Source organism: Xiphias gladius, chromosome 3 (assembly GCF_016859285.1).
Source record: "Xiphias gladius isolate SHS-SW01 ecotype Sanya breed wild chromosome 3, ASM1685928v1, whole genome shotgun sequence".
Taxonomy (NCBI): Eukaryota; Metazoa; Chordata; class Actinopteri; order Istiophoriformes; family Xiphiidae; genus Xiphias; species Xiphias gladius.
In genome coordinates this window covers 1286992-1307803 of record NC_053402.1, presented here as the reverse complement: position 1 = coordinate 1307803, position 20812 = coordinate 1286992, and the positions used below count along the sequence as shown (strand labels likewise).

The following is a 20812-nucleotide window of genomic DNA, read 5'->3' as shown; positions in this document are numbered from 1 at the left end:
ACTACCCAACCTCCTGAACTACATTGAATCATTTAGTAGACTGTCAGGATATACAATTCTCTGGGATAAAAGTGAATTCATGCCTCTGTTGAACAATTTGAGCTCTGCATTCTTGAAATTCCTGCCATTTGAAGTAGTTACACCCACATTACCTACCTTGGACTTCACATTTCCAGAAACCCCAAGCTTTTAATTAATTGTATTTATAAACATGGTAGACAAACCAAAAGCTAACATCAGGCACTGGAAATTGATTCCTCTTTCAATGATTTTCATACCTTTTCCAAAACCTTCCTCTCTATTTACCATTTTCTTTCTTCAAACAACTGGATTCACTGAACTCTCATTTGTCTGGGCAAATAGCCTCCTCACATCTCTAAAGCCCACTACAGAAGAATGTAAATCGGGGTGGCCTCAAACTTCCTGTATCTAGGCATTATTTACTGGGCTGCCAATGCCAGGGCTCTCACCTTCTGGCAATGAGGCTCCTGTGGTCTTGACTGATGTGCTGATTAAAAGTCAAATCCATGTCAGCCTCTGGGACCTCTCTCCCAGAGTACAGCCTTCTTATAAATTACTTGGTCATAACTTTGTTCTCAGAAACTCCCTGAACATTTTGAGTCAAATTTTCAAATGTCTCAGTACACACTCATAGCATACCATCCTTTGTTCAAACCAGCACTGATAGACAGTGTTCCTGGACTGGTGTTTTAAACAGACTGCATTACTGTAAAACCATATTTACTAAGATATTTGAATCAGTCTCCCCATGTGTGATAGATGTGGTACTGCCGAAGGATCACTGTCACACTTATTCTGGTCCAGTACTAGGTCATTTCTGATGGGACATATTTAATTGGTTTTCCAAACAATATGGAACTAGAACTCAGCCAGACTCTATTTTGGCAATATTTGGTTTCTCTGGCTCTGTTCAGACCTGACATTAACATGCGTCTTGGTTGATCTGATCACGTCCTTGGAGCTGTCCAAGGACGTGATCAGATCAACCAAGTTCACACCTGGCATTAGAATGCGTCTCTACCTGTCCCGAGTGACCGCTTGTGTTCAGATCTCACCTCCGCTCTCTATATGCAGATAAACTTGTACGTTATCTCAGTTTGCAAAGACCAAATGTGTTGCTTTCAGCCAGTCCGACTCTGACAGACAGTCCACTATCAGTGTTTGCCACAAATAAATCAATGTATGGGAAACAGTTTGAGAAGTGTAATACTATTAATGAAACTGTGGCGGGACGAGGACGGGTCGCAGGCCCTTTCCTCTCAAAGCAGGCATTGTTGCAGCTAAAAAAAATTGATGTTACTAAAGTGCGGGTCTCCATCGTCCCATGTTTCAGGAGGTGGCCCAACGAGATGCTTTCTGTTGCCAAGGTGGAAAGGATTTGTTGTATCAAATGGAATTCACAAAACTATTTCCAGAAGGCGTGGAAGCCGTTTCTGACATTGCTTGATGAGACCCAACTGTATAACTCATGAGTTTTGCTGTTATGTTGCATCTTTATTCTGTGCAAACTCTGCCTTACCGTGCGCACTGACTGAGAATCTGCCAGTCCTCCACCCTGGACTCTCCTGGCAGAAGAGGCGGTCTCCGATTTCTCCTTTTTTTATTTACCGCTGTCGATTGGCAGTTTTGAACTGTTCTTGGGAGCTTTGGATATGAATCCCCTGTCTTTTGGGTGCTTTATGTTTATTGTGTGTGTTTGTTCTATTGTAAAAAATCCAAAATAAAATAATCCAAAAAAATTAAAGGGGTTATTACACACTACAAGCATCAACCATACAGCCAATACTTTTGGAGCATAACAAACACAAGGCACAAATGGTAGATCCTTGCTAGATCGGTGAGACTCTGCACAGTGTCAGCAATTTTTGTAACTTTCTGAAACCGACAACCTGACAATCGTGCTTGCTTCGTGCAGTGACTGGCCAGGTTAGCAGAGGTGAGAACGTAGCGTCTTCACACAGCTACTTCTGTCACATTTCATTTGTACAAACAAGCGCGACACGATAAATGCCTTTGAGAAAAGATCGTCCATCGTGTTTGCCCATTTGAACAATGATTGCGTGTAGCCCCTCGCTTTTTAAACGTGCCTTCAAGTGAGGACGTTCTGAGCAGCTACAAACCTTCCAATGTGGGCAACAACACGTGGTAGGAACTAGTTTGTTTCAAACAAATCCCGGCATCTCGTTGTAGCGATTATGCTGTGTTGCGAGATTTGAGCATTCCTTTGGTGAGAACTACAAGAACAACTCAAATTGTAACAAATCAGAATTATCCTGTAAGTCGTGGTGGTTGCTGCTTGGTCTTGAGCTGCTGTCAGAGGGCACACATAAGCACAGATTGTGGACCGAAGCTTTAAGAGGCTGTTTCAGTGCAGCGCAACTGAGTGTGCTCAGTTCTGGTTGGTTTGTACTGAGAGACACCTGAGTTCAGAGGAGCCACCATGACCATCTGGGCTCTGGTCTTGAGTCCTACTGAAAAGAGGGGACACGGAGAAAAAAACCAGCTGCACCACTGGAGTTTCTATTCTGTACATTTAAGACTCTAACGATACAATATGAATAGTGTTGACACAGTCTGATGGTTTGTGTTGTCAGGGCACCTCCCCAGTCCAGAGGCTACACAGCTTTACTCTTGCTGCCACCCACACTAAGGTGAAACGCACACTTTCACACACTCAGACTATTTTGCTACATGAGTTAATACTGTATATTTCTTAATATGTTTGATACTGTGGTGTAACTGTAGTGTCCTGCTGTGATTGGTTGGGGGGTTGGGGGTTTGGACTCGAGTGGGACAGAGGAGGTTCAGTATCAGCGTGACTGTCCTCTGCCCTCTGTTTTTGAGGGCTGACGTTCTCTGTTACCTTTCTCTCGTCCAGCTCGTGACTAAACGATTTGAAAACGCAGTTTTTTGTTGGAACTGATCACAAGCACATTCCTGATTATTCTCTGTCTGTGCCGTCGTTTTATCCAGATTCTTTCTTGTTGCGACAATACAACATGTGTTTAATTCTTTCTGACTCACATGTATATAAAAGTGCATATATGTGTACACATGTGCAATACACGCTATTCGAGCAATCTATTACTGTGACTATTATTGATGATTATACTTGTCCCTTTTTCGAACTTTCAGCCTGTTTTTTCTTCTCGTCCTGATTTCCTGTTGATGAATTGTGTTGCAAGAGCTTAAAAAAGGGAAAGTGACTCTTGTGATTCTTCACACTCAGTTTCATTTCAGGGTTTGTGGACATTTTAATGAAGCCCTTTTTTAATTAGTCTCACTGTAATGTTGTGACGTTGATCCTAATTATCTGTTTCTTTGTTGTTGTTTTTTTTTAAGTGAGCCTGTTGTTAAACTTGTCTGGAAAATCAATAAAGCAATTCACTGACTGTTTCATTTCCCATTACAGAATCTAACCATTACAGAATAGTTTTACAGTAGTTCTTATCCTATTCCACACATGATGTGAAATTCAGGGAACAGTTTTTAAGGGAATAATTCAACATTGGAAATATGGGAAATATGCTTATTTGCTTTCTTGCCCAGAGTTAGATGAGAAAATGAATAGCACCCTCATGTGTGTGTGCTAAATATGAAGCTACAGCCAGCAGACTGTTAGCTTAGTTTAGCATAAAGACTGGAAACAGCTAGCCTGGCCCTGTCCAAAGGTGACACACTCAGCCTGTGCTAAGTTTTGGCTGTTGATGTGTGTACCCTGTACTTGTCTACACTTGTTTTGTAACTTGAGAGGATACAGCGTTCTATCACATGGAAGAATCCTGCTAGCCTGGGACGATAGTCTTAAAACCTATAGGAAGGCCTCTGTAATGCTGGAGCCACATATTACTCATCTCTAATAGAGGAAAATAAAAACAACCCAGGTTTCTTTTCAGCACTGTAGCCAGGTTGACAGAGTCATGGCTCTATTGATCCATGTATTCCTATAGCTCTCAGTAGAGATGACTTCAGCTTTATCTTCACACACAGGAACTGTAGAAACAGCTGTAAAACCTGATATATATTTAGACAGTTTTTCTATTATCGACCTTCACCAACTAACTTCAACGATGTCTTCATCTAAACCATCAACCTGTCTCTTAGACCCCATCCCGACTAGGCTGCTCAAGAAGTTTTACTCTTAGTCAGCACCTCTTCACTAGAAATAATCAATGTCTTTATTAACAGGCTAAGTACCACAGTCGTTTAAAGTAGATGGCCGCCCACCATGAGTCTGGTTCTCTTCAAGGTTTCTACCTGTTAAAAGGGAGTTTTTCACTTGCTGCTGTCCCCAAGTGCTTGCTCCTGGGGGGGATGTTGGGTCTCTGTAAATAGAACTATTAAGAGTCCAGTCTGGACCTGCTCTAAGTGTAAAGTGCCCTGAGATAACCTCTGCTATGAGTTGGTGCATATAAATAATAAATAAATAAATTGATTTGAATTGAATTGAACCACTTTATTGCACAATAAAAAATACTTTTTATAAAACAGCCAAGACAAACATTTGATAATTATAATAACGATAAACACTAATGATCAAAATAGTGATCTGATATAAGTATAAGTTAAATCTACCATAGGGGAAAGTGGTCTCAGACACAGTCCCCCAACCTGAACATCATGGAAAAGCTGTTGACAGACCTGAAAAGAGCAGAACATGCAAGACGAACCCAAGTATCTCACAGAACTAGAGGCCTTTTGCAGGAGGAATGGGCGAAAATCCCCCAAACAAGAACTGAAAGACTCTTAGCTACTTAGGGGGCGGCTGTGGCTCAACCCCCGGCTCCTCCAGTCCGCATGTCTTGGTCAAAATATGTGAGTGTGTGTGTGTGTGTGCGGAGAAAAAGTGATGAATGGGTGAATGTGAAGCACTTTGAGTGGTCAAGTAGACTAGAAAAGTGCTATACAAGTGCTGTCCATTACCATTTACCATTTACCATGCTCTGCAAAGTGATTTGGCTGTGATGCTAAAGCAAACTGACATGTTGGGAATTATTGGGAAGGTTTGCAGTTTCCAAACTGTACATTGCCGTGACAAACCACGACAGAATGAGACAGCAATTTGTTCTTTGCCTCATCAGGAGTAAGACGTCAGCAAAAGGTCGTCTTATAAAATTATCTTTAAAAAAAATTAAAATAAAAAAAGAGGAATGTGTTAATCCAGCAGCCTCCAGGACATCTGCAGATTTTAACCCGACCTTTTCAGAGCAAAAATAATAACCCAGATGTATTAATATCACAGCGGAAATAATTAGTTGATTAACCGATAAGGCACTCAACGAAAAACGATTGTATATGTTTTGATAATCAACGAATTGTTAAGCCGAATAAATAAATAAGTAACAAATGCGAAGATGTGATGGGTTTTTTTTTTTCTATTTTGTGATACTAAGTTAAACACATTTGGGTTTTTGACTCAGGCCCATTCACCAACCTGCCACTGGCACATGCAGTAGATTTGGGGATGCTGAACACAGCCGAGGCTACAGCAGTTGTGTCCTCCAGAGACAACATTTTTACAATTACTGCAGTTAAAAAATTTAAATGCTCTCATTGCCACTGAGAAATGATTTATTAGTCAATTGGTAAATATTCAGTCTGAAATACAATTGAAGCTTCACATCTAAATCAGCTCGTATCACTGGAAAATTGATCAAAAACCATTAGTGCACTCAAAAGTCTACTTTATACTGAAGAAAAAAAAACAGAAAAATACACAGTATTTCCACAAGATATTCAGCACAAGGCTGCAGAGGGAAACCAACTGACTCTGCTGAGAGTTTCTCCTTTTAAAAAACGAGGCCGCCGACAAAACGGGCAGACAGTGCGGTCTAGCTCTCCGGTGAGTATATCTTGATGAGGTGCGGCAGTTCAGTGGGATATCCGGTGACCGGACAGCGGTGGTTGGCTTTCACATACGTGTAGATGCAGCGGTAACAGAAGACGAAGCCAGAGGTGGACAGCACCGTGGCGTTGGTACGGAGCCTGCGGCACAGAGGACAGTTCCCGCCGTCCGAGCCCAGCTGGGCGTCTTTGCTCTGCTTGGCTGAGACGAAGGGAGAATCCCCGCAGCTGCGCTCCTCCCGCAGGTGGAGGGGGGGTGGAGGGGCAGGCAGCGAGGTGAGGGTTTTCACAGTGCTCTGGTTGTCAGAGGAGTACCACCACTCCAGGAACTGCAGGAAGAAGACGCCCAGGGACAGGGAGGTGGAGAGGGAGACGGCCACACCCCTCACCGCTTGTGACATCAACCACCACACTCTCTGCACCAGGCTGCAAACAGAGGAACAATGCATTGTGGGTGGTGGATTTAAGATCTGTGTCTGACAATGAGCCTCATTCAAGAAACTTAGAATCATGTTTAGTTTCCTTGACAGAGACTTGATACTTCATGAGAGATCAAGTTCGGAGCCTTAGTTCATCGGTTGGCTTGATGCTGAATCCTTGCATCTTTTCAGGAGATTTACCTTCATTAAAAAGTAGGACTTAGTTTTCTATCTGAAATAACACGCAAAGACAAGCTGTGTCTTCCTCTCGGGTTGCACATAGCCCCAACAATCAATCAGCAAGAAGACAAAACCCGGGGCCAAAAAAATGTCCCGAAACGCCTGTGGACCCCTCCTTGCTCTGCTCTGTGTGGATTACGGCAGGACGACGGTCAGTCAGAGGACAATGCTCAGAGAGATATTAGAAGGAAAACCACCCCACCCCCAAAGGAGCGTCAGTTGTGGTGTCGGGGGCCAAGAAACTATTGGAAAATGGGAACAGCACGGCTGCCAACCACGCGTGGTCAGAGCAGAACTGTACTGTGACAGAAATGAAGGGAGAATATTACACAACATTTAGTTAAATGCTAAAAAAGGCGACGAGAGAATATTGCTGCATTAAAAGGGAGGACGCTCCCCTGGACAGAGACCGGCATGCAGACCCTGAGGCAGCTGTTGGAGTGTGGCCATTTTCCTACTCTGCAACTGAACTGTAAAGGTGGTCAGGACAACATCATAAAATTCAAACACGTTGAGCCTCTCGACGATTTGGCGGGGCCTGATGATGATGATGACGATGGCAGAGTATAGTGAACAGAATACGAGTTTCGCATCGAGGTCCTTTTTATTGTAACTGATTTGGGTTTAGTAAACTACGTAAAAACACCAAATTCTCACACGTGGACCACTTGTGAATTCTGGTTGTTGAAATCTTTAAGAATGAGAGAATTGGTGAATCCCTCATGCGTGCCACTTTAGCACAGATCCCTTTGTACGCATGGATGGTGGACTTGCATGTCTGACTATGATCAGTAAAAATCCTGAACACTTCAGATTAAAGCTCACCGCTTTCTGGAGCAGACAGCCCCTGGTCTCAGTTATTTCAGTAAATCATGACAATTAACAGTCAATCCAAAGTCTTCAGGTTCAGAGCATCTCTGGCTTTTTAGAACTCAAGACTGACCCATGGAGTTTTCTTGTAAACACACGTCATGCTTACATTCCTCAAATACATGTTCTGAATGCATTTCCTTCCTCATTACAGCTAACAACGCTAACTTTTCCTTACAATTTGAACCTTGTATTGTTTCCATCCATGTGGAAACTACTACCTTGTAGTCTTCTTCTCTGCTGCCTTTGCTGGTGCACTGCAGCACATCTTGGCATGTTACCGCCACCTGTTCTCCAGTGGAATAGTGTGAAATCATTGGCAAGAACATGTGTAGTGTCACCTGAGGACGTGCGTCCTCATACTCACGCACTAAAAAGACAAAACGGGGGCCTACTCATAGAAAAACAGCCCCATAGCGCTGCTGGAGGACTAGAACTCCACGGGACACCTTTGAGTGGATTTAGAGATACTCTGTTGACCACCGACAGCCCTAGCCCGGTTTTGTTTGTCCTCACGCATGCACGTGCTCAAGCATGACGATGACACGATACGCATTCCTGCCAATGGTTTCACATCGTTCCCCTGATCCACGGGTGGCGTTAACATGCAACGGCGGACAGGAAGAATGCAGGCTACTGAGGACGGACGTAGACGATGCTAGTTTCAAACTTTGAAGAGGAAAATCAGCTTTGCAGTTGTCTTATGAGGAAGGGATTTGGTTAGTAACACTGAATGTAAGCATAACTCTTGTTTACAAAAAAACTCCCCAGGGCACCTTTAAGCCTCTTAGGTAGGTTCATCCTTCAGAAGCATGGCAGACCCTAACCAGACCAGGATCCGGCCCTGCACCCAGCACCAGCCCCTATCATCCACACGTCGCTATCTAATGTGAAGACCTGGCTGGGGGCAAAGGGCAGCTGGCAGTGAGACTCAAAGCAGGGCAAAATAAAGTCTACGTCTGCTCCATTTGGAGAGGGAAACAGAAATGTTACGACCGTTTCCACTGACGTTTTGGACAAACGAGCAATAGACACAGAGGGACGCGCACATTTAGACTTTAATGAAACCGAGATGTACCTCTTATCAGCTGGGCTGCCAGTGTTGCTGGTCTTCAGCTCCATGTTTTTGATATCTTGGGCATTAAGTCGTGCCAGTCTCACCCTGGCCAGCCACAGCAGGGGACTATGGGTCCTGGCAACTCCGAAGACAAAGAGTAGCTGCTGGCAGAAGACCCAGGCCTGCCAGGCCGAGCTGACGTACGGGTAGGCTGCCACGGCCGCCCGGTACAGCCTCTGGCTTCTGGTCTGCGCCAGTCGGATGGAAAAGTCCTCCTCGTCCCTCTGCTGCTCCAGCGACGCCTCCAGCTTGGCTCGAAAGTACGGCACCAGGCAGAGAAGAAGAAGAGATCGCCAGTGCGACTTCCTGCGCAGCCCCAGGTGAACAGGAAATTCCCGCCCGTCTGAAACTCTTTTCAGGCCGTAGAAGTTCTCAGAGAAGGAGGCGCTGCAGTGAATCAGGAAGTGGTTCTGGAGGAGGAGGTCCAGCAGCAGGTAGAGCTCATCAAAGCGTCGCCACAGAAAGCCAAAACGGGACGGGTTGGACTCTGCCAGAACCTGAGAGGGTAACCAGCATCGAGGTTGGTCAAGGCTAAAGTTAATTCGCAGCACGCCGTCAAACAAACGCGAAAACGGAAAATATACAACAAGTAAAAACAGACAGACGCTGACAAGCTTTGCACACGTTTTGCTGTATTTATTCTTTCAAAAAGGGGCAACACAATGGACCATTAGTGTGGGTCAGTTACTGCTGCTGCACCTGTCAAGCTCTCCCTTTGGGCACAGCACATACGCAGTTTTCAGTTAGAACAGGAGACTGAATAATAACTGGTCTTTTTTGAAACAACGGCTCCTAGACAACATCTGACCTCTCATTTCTAGCCAGTGACGGGTGACAGGCAGAATGCAGATGCAGCTAGCTAAAATGAAAATGAAGCTAATGCTAAAACTCTCCGAGTCGGTTGAAAACACCGTCTCTGGATGACTTTCTCAGCAAAATGCACCTGAAACTAAAATGGCTCTAACAGCAGCATCTTTTTTCATCCCTGGGTTGTAGCACAAGGTCACGAAACGGAAATAATGCTGGGTTCATGTTACTGCGGTGGCTAGTAAGCTTGTTAGACGGACAGGCTAAAGGTTTCCAATTTACGTAAAAGCAGGTAAACACACAGCGTTTTTGGTTTAAGGCTTGACAGACCCACCGTGCCTGGTTACAGTTGCTGAGCTACAACTGGACAATCGCTGTTGCCAGGCGGGGTTTGATCCACAGTCGACGGTGACGCTCACCTTGACCGCGTGTCTCAGCGCAGGTTTGACCGCCTCCATCAGAGACTCCTGTGCCAGGACCTCAAAGATCGACGGCTGCTCGGTCACAGCGGTGGAGGTCAGGTGAGCTCCGGCCTCCGCCATGGCTGCTGCACAATCACGACACAGGTGGACAAATAGTCAAACAGCCTGGAAACGGCTCGTGTCTCTCATGAATGTAACATGTGTGACGTTACAGTCACAGAGCGAAGAAGAGTTTTTTCTGAAAGCCAAACCAAGGTGATATATATCGCAACCCTCTCATTTTGGAGACTTATGTTTACATTAAACCCTTAGATGATTAGGTTGTTTTTTTTCTGACAAAAATGTGTGTCATATTCCAGGTATTCCTCTAAAGTCTTTAGAAAAAACTGTTTTTCTATCTTTACTCCAGCTTTATAGGAACCATTCATCTATATCAGGTGTTTCCGTTCCCCGCTGGAAGACGATCAGAGATATATCATTTTACACAGCGAGATAATGTAACATTTTATTTAAGTATACGGATCGTCACTAAATGAACAGCTGTGTTTATCCACTGATTACTGATCACTATCTACCACTAGATGATCAGTGTTTTTCTCCGGTTACCGAGGAGCCAGCCGGACCACACATAGGTTTGTCTGAAATGCAAATGGCCCTTTTCTCTTTCATAAAATGTAATAAAACGGTCAAACAAACATCGCACATCTCCAGTTATTCTTGTCAATATAACCAGGTGTGCAAAATTATGAAGAGAGCATATACGTAGTAACAAAAACCACTGATTCTAGTATCAGTTTTGACCCAGCTGCGGAAGAGAGTAGGTTCCAGTCACCTGCACGGGCATAAGGGTTCAAGTTCACCAAAGCTCCGTATCAGCCTTAAACGAGGACAGCAGCTTTGGGGCTTTACAGACGAGACCTCCTCTACTGAGTAGCTCTACACAAGGACCTGTGAATGGCGTCAAGTGCCTTGAGATAACGAATGTTACGATTTGACGCCATGTAAATCGACCTGCATTGGATAATGCATTGGGAGATACCCGGGAAGGACCGGTGCAGATGACTCTTGCTGGGGTCGAACTCAAAGCTTAGCTAGGCAGCAGAGGGGAAGTACTTCCCCCCTTTCACCCATTTACAGATCGTTGACCAGGCAGGCGGTCCTGTCGGGGCTGTCAAACCTTCGCCAACATACCTTCCTCTGCTAGTTGTTAGCTGCGAGGTAGCAGGACTGCGTCGCGGATGTTTCCCGGCATCACCCGCTCATTTAAACCCCCCCGCGTTACACCGACCACTGCGGCGGAAACAGAGAGACTGCTTCTCGGCCATGTCTCCTCTGCCCCTCGACGCTCAGCGCATCCGTGAGCTCGCCCCCCGACAACCGGCACTTCCGCGTTTCCGTTTAGCAGAACAGCGTCATGACGCTGGTGTTGCGTAGTGCCGGCTGCTCCCTCGGGCTCGTGGCTGTGAAAGGCCACGGTACAAGTAGATAATGCAACGTGCAGGACGCAGCTAGGACACTAACGTGGCTGCTTTCATATTGGGATTTTAGGGTTAAACTGAATAAGTTTCACACGGTTCCAGTTTTTGGAGACGAGGGTTAAAACTAATGACTCTTTGCATTGTCAGTTAATCTGGGAATTAATTGTTTAGTTTGTTTAAAAAGTAAAAAGGGGGCAACACCATTTTCTGTCCCAGCAACAGTCTAAAGCCCGGACATGTTCAGTTTACAGTGATTCAAAACAGAAAAGCAGCAAATGCTCATGTTGCAGACGCTGGAACAAGCTGGAGCTTGACGTGTAGGATTATTTATCAGAACAGTTTGAAGTTTGAAGTCTCTCATCATTTAAAGTTTTGTCGTCAACGATGTTTTCTTCCCTCTTTCTTCCCCGGTCAAGCCCGTAGCGTGTGTTTCTGTGGATCTGGGTGGAGAGCCGCTGCGTGCAGTTGCCCTCTCAGAGATGAATGACGTTGAAGTGAATTGAAAATGCACCATAAGAACATATCTAGACTAAAGTCTGTAGGGCGTTGCAGGAAGGTTGTGACACGCAGCCCCTTTCAAAGACGAGGCCGGAGGACTGATTAGTGGTGCAGGACCCGGGCTAGCTGACGGTGACATGCGGCGAACCTGGGGGGTCCCAGCGTAGTTGCCTGCTTAGCCCCCTTAGCCCGCTTGGTAATCCTGCCTTCCTTTTGAATTTTAACATTCCCAGTTATATTCAAGGCCAGATGGGTGATACACAGCAAACGTTCATATAAGATCGCCGCCCTATTCATTGGCTAGTAGGGCCCGAGCCCCAAGTCAAAATGACAACTTGGTTGATGTCCGGGGATCTTCCTCATTATACTCACTTGTTGAGGGAGCTTAGTGAATGCGGGCGTAGCATGATTTAACCTACGGTGAGCATGTGCAGGTTGAATGATAGAGGCCGAAGAATCGAACCCCAGAGGTCATCAGTGGCATCTATGGCAATGGCCACGGAACCAGCTGAGAACTGCGCCACACTATGCCTCAGATCTCTTGTGTGGTCATTGGATTCAACCCATTATTATTAGACATTATGCACCTGTGCAACAAGCGTCGGCAGCAGCAGCCTCTAGCTGGCTGATTCAGACTTACCTTGACATTGTTGATGCTCTGGCTAACAGGTAGCAGTTGTTGAGCTTGCTAGCTTAAGACGCAAGGGGCATGTGATTGGCTTGTCATGAAAAGTGATGCTGTGAAATGTTTCATCAAGTAAAAAGTGGCTTGAAAGAAGAGTACCGTTATGAAAATAAAATGCACTTTTGAAAAGGGGCATTTGGAAATAACAATGAAGTAAGTAAGTAAGCAAGTGTCCGCTTTGCTCTGCTTTAATCCAGCCTTGAATGGGTCAGCACTGGTGCTGAGATCAGTCAGTACATGTGAATTGTGGTAGGAAAATCAGCCTTGGTTCTGTTTCTCCCGTTCTTTCCGTCTGTCTCTGAAAAAGGCACACACACGCTTCACAAGCTGTTAAGAATCTTTATATAATATTTAACTCAATGAAACAGACGAATGGAGGGACTCCAAGACACCCTGGTGGTATTAACAGGAAATGAGAGGGAGCTGGGACAGAGACCAAAACATGATGAAAACATCAGATGAACTGCCACACTTCAGTGGATGAGAGGAAACATTTGGTGATTGCAGAGGATTAGAGGATTACTGACACACAGCTGACTGCACTGAGAGTCTCCATCAGCATCAGCATCGTCGTCATCCACACCGCTGTCGTCGTTTGTCTCTCTCTGTCCATCATCTCCCTGACTATCTTTGTCGAGCTGTCATGCAGTGAAGTCAGAGGACATGTAGAAGTTGATGACCCAGAATGGAGATGTCTGGATTCCTCGTCAGCAGGATAGGTGAGTCTGGTGTCCGGCAGAGGGGATCAGACCGTCAGACCAGATGATTTCTGTGTCTTTTCGTTATCGATTTTACTCTTCATTTCAGCGTGATTTGTCAGTGTCACTGTGTTTGGTTTTCAGACTTGATCTTAAAAATGTAAACTAAATAGCTTTCACAGACTGTTTTGTTTTTCCTGCAGAGCGAAAAGTGTGTCGTCAAAAAATTTCTGTACGCTACTTTTTGACAATATGTTATAAGAAGTATCAGTTAGTAGTGATATTGAACAAGAGTTATGAGGAAAACAACAGCTCATTCTGTAGCTGCTTTCCAGTAAATAAGAAATGAATGCTGAAAACCATTATTGCTTTTGTACTTTCTTATACTATGAAACACAGCAGTGTCATTAGAGAAGTTCACTGAATTTAATCCTTTCTGCTGCCCTGCTCTTAATGGCTGTGATTATGCAATTACATTTGGACGGGAAAAAGAGGATCGAGCAAATGAAAAACCTGTGTTAAAAAACAAGTGTAACAGTTATATGAAAGATTTAAGTAAGTCCGTTATGTAACGATGAAAATTGTGACTACTTTTAAATGCTACTGCTGGCATTTAATTGTAGAAAGTATTCGTGCATCTCTTGAGCCAGTGTAGGTGAAGAGGTAAAAAATTAGTGTCAAGAAATGGTGGAAAATCAGAGATGATGGAAGATGTCGTGAAGATGTCATGTACACAACATGTACATACTATCCATGGTATGTTTTTGGTTTATAGTAAATCAAATGGAACTGTCCCTCCCAAGGTCAAAGAGAGGGAAATCGATAGTCTCACTGGAACTTAAAAGTCTCACTGGTCAATATTTTTACGTTAAAGAAGCCCCTGTGGAGTTTTCTTGTAAACAAAGACTGTTATGTTTACAATGTGTTGCTCACCAAAACGCATAGTGTGCATCTTTGAGGTCTAACATATGTACACACAGTGCTGATTTTGTGAAACAAAACAGTGACCCACTCGTACAATCATCGCTCCATAGCAAGTGGTCAAAAAGTGGTCAAAAACTCCACAAGGTACCTTTAACAATTGATCATTTTAGTGTGTGTGATGGGAGAGGGGCTCGGAGGGAAGAATCCACAGACAATCACCACCAACTGTTCATAACCTTTCAGCTGTATGGAGCATTTTAGTCTCTTCAAGTTCATTGTTTTGGTTTTCCAGCCCCGAAACGCCACACTCATCAGCCTTGTTTCCAGTTGCACCAGGTAGCTGCTTTCAACAAAAAGGCTCTGATATACTAAATTATATGCTACCAAACTGCTGATAGACAAATTTAGCCACTATCTAATGAATGCAGTGGAGCATTTAGCGACTCAAGAGCCAGATATTTTCCTCAGGAGTCAGTGGAGACCAAAATACAGCTAATCGGGGAGTGACTATTGGACTTACACAAGTCAGATGGCCCAGAACAGACATGTGAATGAATGCTAACGATCCTGCGTGTCTGCTGGACTTTTACCTAGGCAATTGTTTGCTAACACTATTGCCTTAATAGTTTGTTCAAAAGATATAAAGAAAAAGGAATTGCAGCTGCAGCTTTAAAGATTCATTAGATCCACTAAAACCTTTAGAACTTTGACTTAAATGATCTAAGTGTGAACTAAAAACTCTGCACTGTGCTTGCTCTTTTATTTCCAGTTTCGCCTACACTGACTGCGAGGCTCGGCGAAGACAACAGCAGAATAAAACTATCAAGCTTCATTCAGCTTTCCACACTTGAACTACTCCACTGAACGAGTTGCCCTCGGAGAAAAATGTGTCTCCTTTTCCCAGTCCTTCTCTTCCTTCTTTTTGCTTTTTATTTACCCCCATTCCTTTTTCCATCAGCCGAGTGTTCGCGGTTGTGTCCGCTTCAGTGCGTCTGTTATGAGCATGGTGACCTGGTGGACTGTCGCGCCCGTGGGTTTGAGCATGTTCCCAGGGGCCTCCCACATGGCATGTGGCTGCTGGAGCTGGGGGGAAACAATCTGAGTGAGATTGGTACCCGAGCGTTCACCGGACTGTGGTCCCTGCGGGTGCTGGTGATGACCAACAGCCAGATACAAGAAATACAACCACAGGTGAAAACAAAGGGATGGCAGGACTTTAAAGGAATTTTTTTTAAATGGAAATATTGGAAACCTTGGAAATAATGCTAACATCGGAAAAGATGTTAAAATGTTTTACAATGTTAATTCCTTGCTTGTGCGATGTTGTTACCATTGAAGATGAAGTACTTAGGGGCTTGACGTGTCAGTTCAAGCACATTGAGTATTGAAAGTATTGAAAGGAGATGAGGTTAATTTCAAATGCCTGTTGAAGGTTAATCACTGGAATGAGCTAAAGTATCAGGTACATAAAGTGAAACCACTGAAAACGGTTGAACTCTGATTTAAAAAGCAGCTGAACTGTCAACTGAAGAGTAAGGTCACTGATTAACTAACAATGGCTGTGACGCCAGCGTCTTTGTTCTCAAACATGCTCATGTACTACTCGTGCGTAACCGGAGGGTTAAAAACAGTATCTACAAGGAGGCTAAATCATCTCTGGCCAAAGACAGAATATCTTCTGCTTTTGCACAACCAAAACAGAAATCGTCATCAAATCACACTCGAGGAGGTTACCATAGCGTTGATGCTGGGGTCACAGCAGAGAAGGTGGCAGCAGCGACATTGTGGGTGCCACATCAGACGAAGAAGCTCTATGAGTTTCTCTTTCCGCTATTGCTGTGGGGATTCAAAACCCTGTTTTCTGATGCTGACCCCACTGGCCATTTGCTAAATTGCATCTCGCGGACGCTTAGCTTTAATTTCTGAGAACGTGCACAGCCAATGCTCACAAGAACTGCAGGACACGTAAGGAAGCCATGATGCGCATGCAAACACATAGTTAAAAGCAAGTCTATCAGTGACCTAAGATGACAGTTCAGCTGCTATGATATGTAAAAGCTGAAAGCCGCTGAATTGTCAGTTCATGAGTAAGCTAAGAAAGCAGTCGAAGTTTCATTTTAAGAATGAGAGATGAAAGGACCGGAAATTACAATTGAAGTGGGAGGCTGTTGAAGGCTAGTCACTGGAAACAGTTGAACTCTCATTTGAAGTTCAAAATGAAAAGCAGTTGAACTGTCATCTGAAGAATAAGAGATGAAAGCGGATGAAATGATGTGTAAGCACTGAACACAGATGAATTTTTACTTGATATGTAAACACAGCCAGCAGCTGATATCTCAGTAGAAGCGTAAGAGAAGGAAGTAGTAGTAGCATTAACTCTCGGTTGAGGAGGAAGAAGTTCTTTCTCAACCGACACTTTCTGATACTTGTGTTGAAGTGTCGGAAAGTTGAAAAATGATTAAGTTGAAAGTTTAAAAGTTTGTCAGAAAGCTGCTGAAATGCCAGTTGAACTGAGAGCACTGCAAGCAGTTAAACTGAAGGAACAGAGGGTAAGGGCGAGGATGGAGGAAGAAGGGATGGAAAGTTAAAGGCTCAGAGATTTTAAAGAGGTTTCTTTCCCTCTCTGCAGGCATTTTTCTCTTTGTCCTTCCTGGAGAAGCTGGATCTCAGTTGGAACCAGTTAACATCTCTACCTGCCGACTTCTCAGCCAGTCTGTTTACCCTCAGAGAGCTTCGACTGGAGCACAACAACTTACATTATATATCTGGTTACAGGTACCTGACCGGCCGCCCTCAAAGTGCAACGGAAGTCCATCTCTCTTCCACCATCATGCTCCATCTTCCTATCAGCCTCCTCCTCCTCATTGTCAATGCTGATAAAAGATGTATGCCCTCTTCTTCTCATGATTTCTCCTACTTGACCTAAAGTTTGACACAAGACTGTGTATGTGCAGTAACAAGCTTAGGAGATCAATTTAGTAAGGTCTATTGTGAATATCCGAGCTCCTCACCTTGTGCACACAGGTGAGCCCAGACACCCTCCAAAGAGCTCATGGCCATACAATAGGTGAGGACTGGCACATCTCCGTGCTTTGCTCGTTCATCAAAACAAAATTCCGGCACAACACCTGAGTTGCTGCTGATGCCTCACTGACCCACCTGTTGATCTCACGATCCATTCTACCTTCACTTGAGAACACTTCACCTAAACTTGACTTGTGTGGAACAAACATGATTTTAGACAAAATTGTTTTTAATCACAGTAAACATCTGTTTATAGCATAGCTTCCAGTCTTATGAAATTAATCTTCTGTCACTGAAATCATTGGTAGATGTAAACTTTCAAATATGAATTTTAAGCAGCTATAATTGATATTGTTATAATAACAATTACGAACACAAGTTTCTGTAAGATTTTGTTAAATGTCTTGTAGTGGTCAACTCGACTCTGCAATTCCCCTGAGTTTTACGGATCTATATACCGTAGCATCTTCAAGCTCGTTGTTTTGGTTTCCAGGCCCGTAACTTTTCTGCTTTGGTTCACTCGCACCACCGTCATAGTGTAGTTTTTAGCTCGAAAAACCAACTGCACATTACCTGCCTACCACTAAAGATAGGTAAGGTTCCTGACTAGCTGGTAAAGAAGTACAGAACCAGATATTTTTCTCAGGAATTGGTAAAAACCACAAACAGAGGTAAAAGGAGTGAGAATATTGGACTTCAATTTGTCTGGTGGCCAGAAACATGACTCCAAATAATGGTACTGTGGCACCTTATCTGCTGGATGTGTGTTAAGGCACCTGCTGGCTAATAAGTTCATCATATCAGCTTGGTCTGCCAGTGTTGTGTTCCCAGCCAACCAGTCACCCCACACAACAGTTTGCTGTGGGTGTATCTGGGCCAATTGGCAACACAAACCTCCCTGCATCAAGGTAGTTCAGTTACATGCAGATGAAGCCACAGACAACAATATCCAGCGCATTTAAGTTGAGCCTTGTGTCTGCCTGCCTTTATTCTGTGTCTCATCCCATAATTGTCTCCCCCTCCTTCTGTCAGCTTGGAGTTTCTGGACAACATGGAGAAGCTGGACCTCAGTTATAACCAGCTGGTATCGGTAGGCCCCGGTGTGTTCAGGGGCCTCTCCAGGCTCAGAAAGCTCTACCTGCATAACAATCGACTGACTGTGGTGCAGCAGGGGAGCATGGATATGTTGCCTGGACTGCAGGTACATAACGAATTGTTAAAATGATTACATGTGTATACCAAGTTGTCTGTATGCCCATCTGTCTGATTACCTGTCCGTCTGTCGGTCTAGGTGCTCCAGTTGAGTAAGAACAACATCTCTAAGATAGACAGTGAAGCTCTGGCTCCTCTCTACAGCTTGACAGTTCTCGCTCTGGAGGGAAACAACCTGCATCACCTCAAGTTTAAAACCTTCATCAGCCTGCATACAACAGCTACACACATCCAGCTGTCAGGTTTCTAAAACCACTGCTGCCATTACCTGCGATCCTCTTGTTTTAAACCTTTATCAAGTCAAGAGGCACCACCCTCGCTCACAATATGAATGTATTTATGCGCTCTGTTAGAGAGCTGGCATAACAGTAAACCGGACCGAGTGTCTGCGGCCACGATAGCGGCGCTATTAGACAGTATTTCCTTATTTTTCAAAGGCATTAGTAAAATTGTCAATTTTGACCTAATGATGGCCAGAAATGAAAAGTGGGAGGCTTTTTTGCAGAAAATGAGAATTTATGCACACAAGATGATATTGGACATACTCTGAGTTATTATCTTGCACACATAAGATAAAGAAGACAAATGGTCTTTCAGGACTTCGGGGGCTTTCCCCACCAGAATCTTTTCTTCCTGGCGATATATGGAATGTTTTCAGACTAGATCCACAGATAAAGAACTTAAAAGTGAAAAGCGTGACTTACAGAAAATACATCTGAACAGTTAAAACTCAATCAAGTTCTGAATAGATAAATATGATAAGAGGTGTTACAGAGTTAAGAGCACAGCGGCCGTGTTGTAGTCAGACACCAATACCTTTACTTTGTGGTGTCCCTTTTTGACTGTTCGCTCACCACTGTTATTTCACACACCTCTACATTTACCCTTCTTGCTGCCCCACCAGGCAACCCATGGAGCTGTGACTGCGAGCTGCATCGTGTCTTCAGTAAGATCTTGCATGTTCGCCACCTCCACATCGACGACTACAGGAATGTGACATGCAAGGACCCACCGCAGCTGAGCGGGGCTTCGCTGGCCTGGGTGGACAGCCAGCTCTGCGTCGCAGAGACCGTCACCGTACTCGTCATCACTGTCACTGTGCTGGTCACCGTGGTGGCGGCTTTGGTGATGGCTGAGAGGAACAGGAAGAGGAACCGTGGAAAGAACTGGGACACTGAGTCACAGACTCAAACTCAGAGCCCACCGTCCTGAGGAGCTGTATGACGAACAGAGAGAGGAGGAGGAGGCGTAACACTGTGGACACCCTGTGAGACTTCTCCAGCGACAAGGACGCATGCAGCATGTAGTTCAAGATGGCTGCCACGATGTACAAATTCCCTTTTTCCTTTGAGACTCACACAGGCAATATAGAGTACTGTATGTCTGGGAAGACTTCAAGGACACTGTGTAGTTTGAGTTTTTGGTCATGTTTTCACATTTTGCAAACCGTTGAAGCCCCGATATGTAGAGGTTTCTAAAAAGGTTTTTCTTTGTAGAAATATGGAACAACTCCAAGTAAATTAGTCCAGTCTATGTGTTGTTGTTCTCTGTTTTGATACTGCCACTAATAGGAGTCGCTAAAGTCAGAAATGTTCAAATCTTATACATAGGGGCTTTAATATAAATTAAAGTGTATTTTGATTTGCATACGGCATGTACTTTATTACTATCTATAAAGTAGTTTAGCCAACCCTCTCAGGCCTATCCAGTGCTTTCAAACAGCACAGAAAGCAACTTGAGGCTTCTAATTCAGTCAATAGAGACGATCCATCAATGTGGATGAAAAGGACCAATCAGAATGCAAACGCTAAAATGGACCAGAAATGAAAGCTAAACAGAGTTTTCAGTTGTAAAGTCTCAGCTTTAATAAGTACAAGCTCTGGTTGTGCTGCTACGTACGAGGGTTGGGTGATAATTTAAAGGGGTATTTCAGTGATTCAGTATCCATAGGGTTGAGAGTGGTTAGGAGAGACAGATTTACAAAACCAATGGTTAAAATTGAAGCAACAGATGACGAGGCCTAGTCCACACGTACGTGGGTATTTATTAAAATGGGGATTTTTCTTTTTAGTTCTCTCTCTCTGAATTTTCAATTAAAAAAACTATTGTATCAAACTGTTCAAAAATAAAACTTTATAAGTGTAATCCATAATGTAAAATGAAAAACTGCAAATAAAAACAGACTTTAAATCCCAGGTTTCTTGAGGAGACTCCCCTTGTCTGGGCTCTACAACATCTCTGCCTGTGCCTATCATAATGTCTAAATACATTTGAAAAATGTATTTTTACAGTCAGACAGAGGTCTTGATAAAGACCACATGGCTCTCGACACCACAGAGGATTAGTGATGGACTGATGGGGGAGAGAGAGAGAGAGAGAGAAGCCTACAGCCCCCAGCCCTACAGAAGGGGCCAGATGTAAAGATGAATACTGCTGGACTGGAATACGTTTATTACATTTGTGTAAGTTGGAGGGTATTACAGAGGCTAGACAGGCCTAACAGCAGACTGCCATTTTCCTTCCATTGTCATGCATTATTATTTTTTCATATTA

The 20812-nt window shown here is 44.1% G+C and overlaps 2 protein-coding genes across 6 annotated transcripts; one reads left to right on the top strand and one right to left on the bottom strand.

Annotated features, from left to right (window-relative positions):
- Nucleotides 1-5574: 5574 nt before the first annotated feature.
- Nucleotides 5575-11201, bottom strand: pex12 (peroxisomal biogenesis factor 12). 3 transcript variants are annotated; one of them, XM_040122799.1, is made up of 4 exons: nucleotides 10932-11201; nucleotides 9738-9865; nucleotides 8473-9008; nucleotides 5575-6291 (listed from the first exon to the last, which is right to left on the bottom strand). In XM_040122799.1, exons 2-4 carry the CDS (start codon nucleotides 9858-9860, stop codon nucleotides 5853-5855), a joined length of 1098 nt encoding a protein of 365 aa, XP_039978733.1. In that variant the 5' UTR covers nucleotides 9861-9865; nucleotides 10932-11201; the 3' UTR covers nucleotides 5575-5852. The 3 variants fall into 3 exon arrangements, with proteins under 3 accessions (XP_039978733.1, XP_039978735.1, XP_039978734.1); XM_040122801.1 differs by having other exon boundaries at nucleotides 9738-9862; XM_040122800.1 differs by lacking the exon at nucleotides 10932-11201 and adding an exon at nucleotides 10573-10914.
- On the top strand, nucleotides 11111-20336 carry LOC120786974 (leucine-rich repeat-containing protein 70). Of its 3 annotated transcripts, none has more exons than XM_040122792.1 (7): nucleotides 11111-13120; nucleotides 14982-15214; nucleotides 16653-16908; nucleotides 17048-17090; nucleotides 18080-18248; nucleotides 18339-18501; nucleotides 19164-20336. In XM_040122792.1, exons 1-7 carry the CDS (start codon nucleotides 13087-13089, stop codon nucleotides 19469-19471), a joined length of 1206 nt encoding a protein of 401 aa, XP_039978726.1. In that variant the 5' UTR covers nucleotides 11111-13086; the 3' UTR covers nucleotides 19472-20336. The 3 variants fall into 3 exon arrangements, with proteins under 3 accessions (XP_039978726.1, XP_039978725.1, XP_039978727.1); XM_040122791.1 differs by having other exon boundaries at nucleotides 14793-15214; XM_040122793.1 differs by lacking the exon at nucleotides 17048-17090 and having other exon boundaries at nucleotides 14793-15214; nucleotides 16653-16798.
- The last annotated feature ends 476 nt before the right edge of the window (nucleotides 20337-20812 follow it).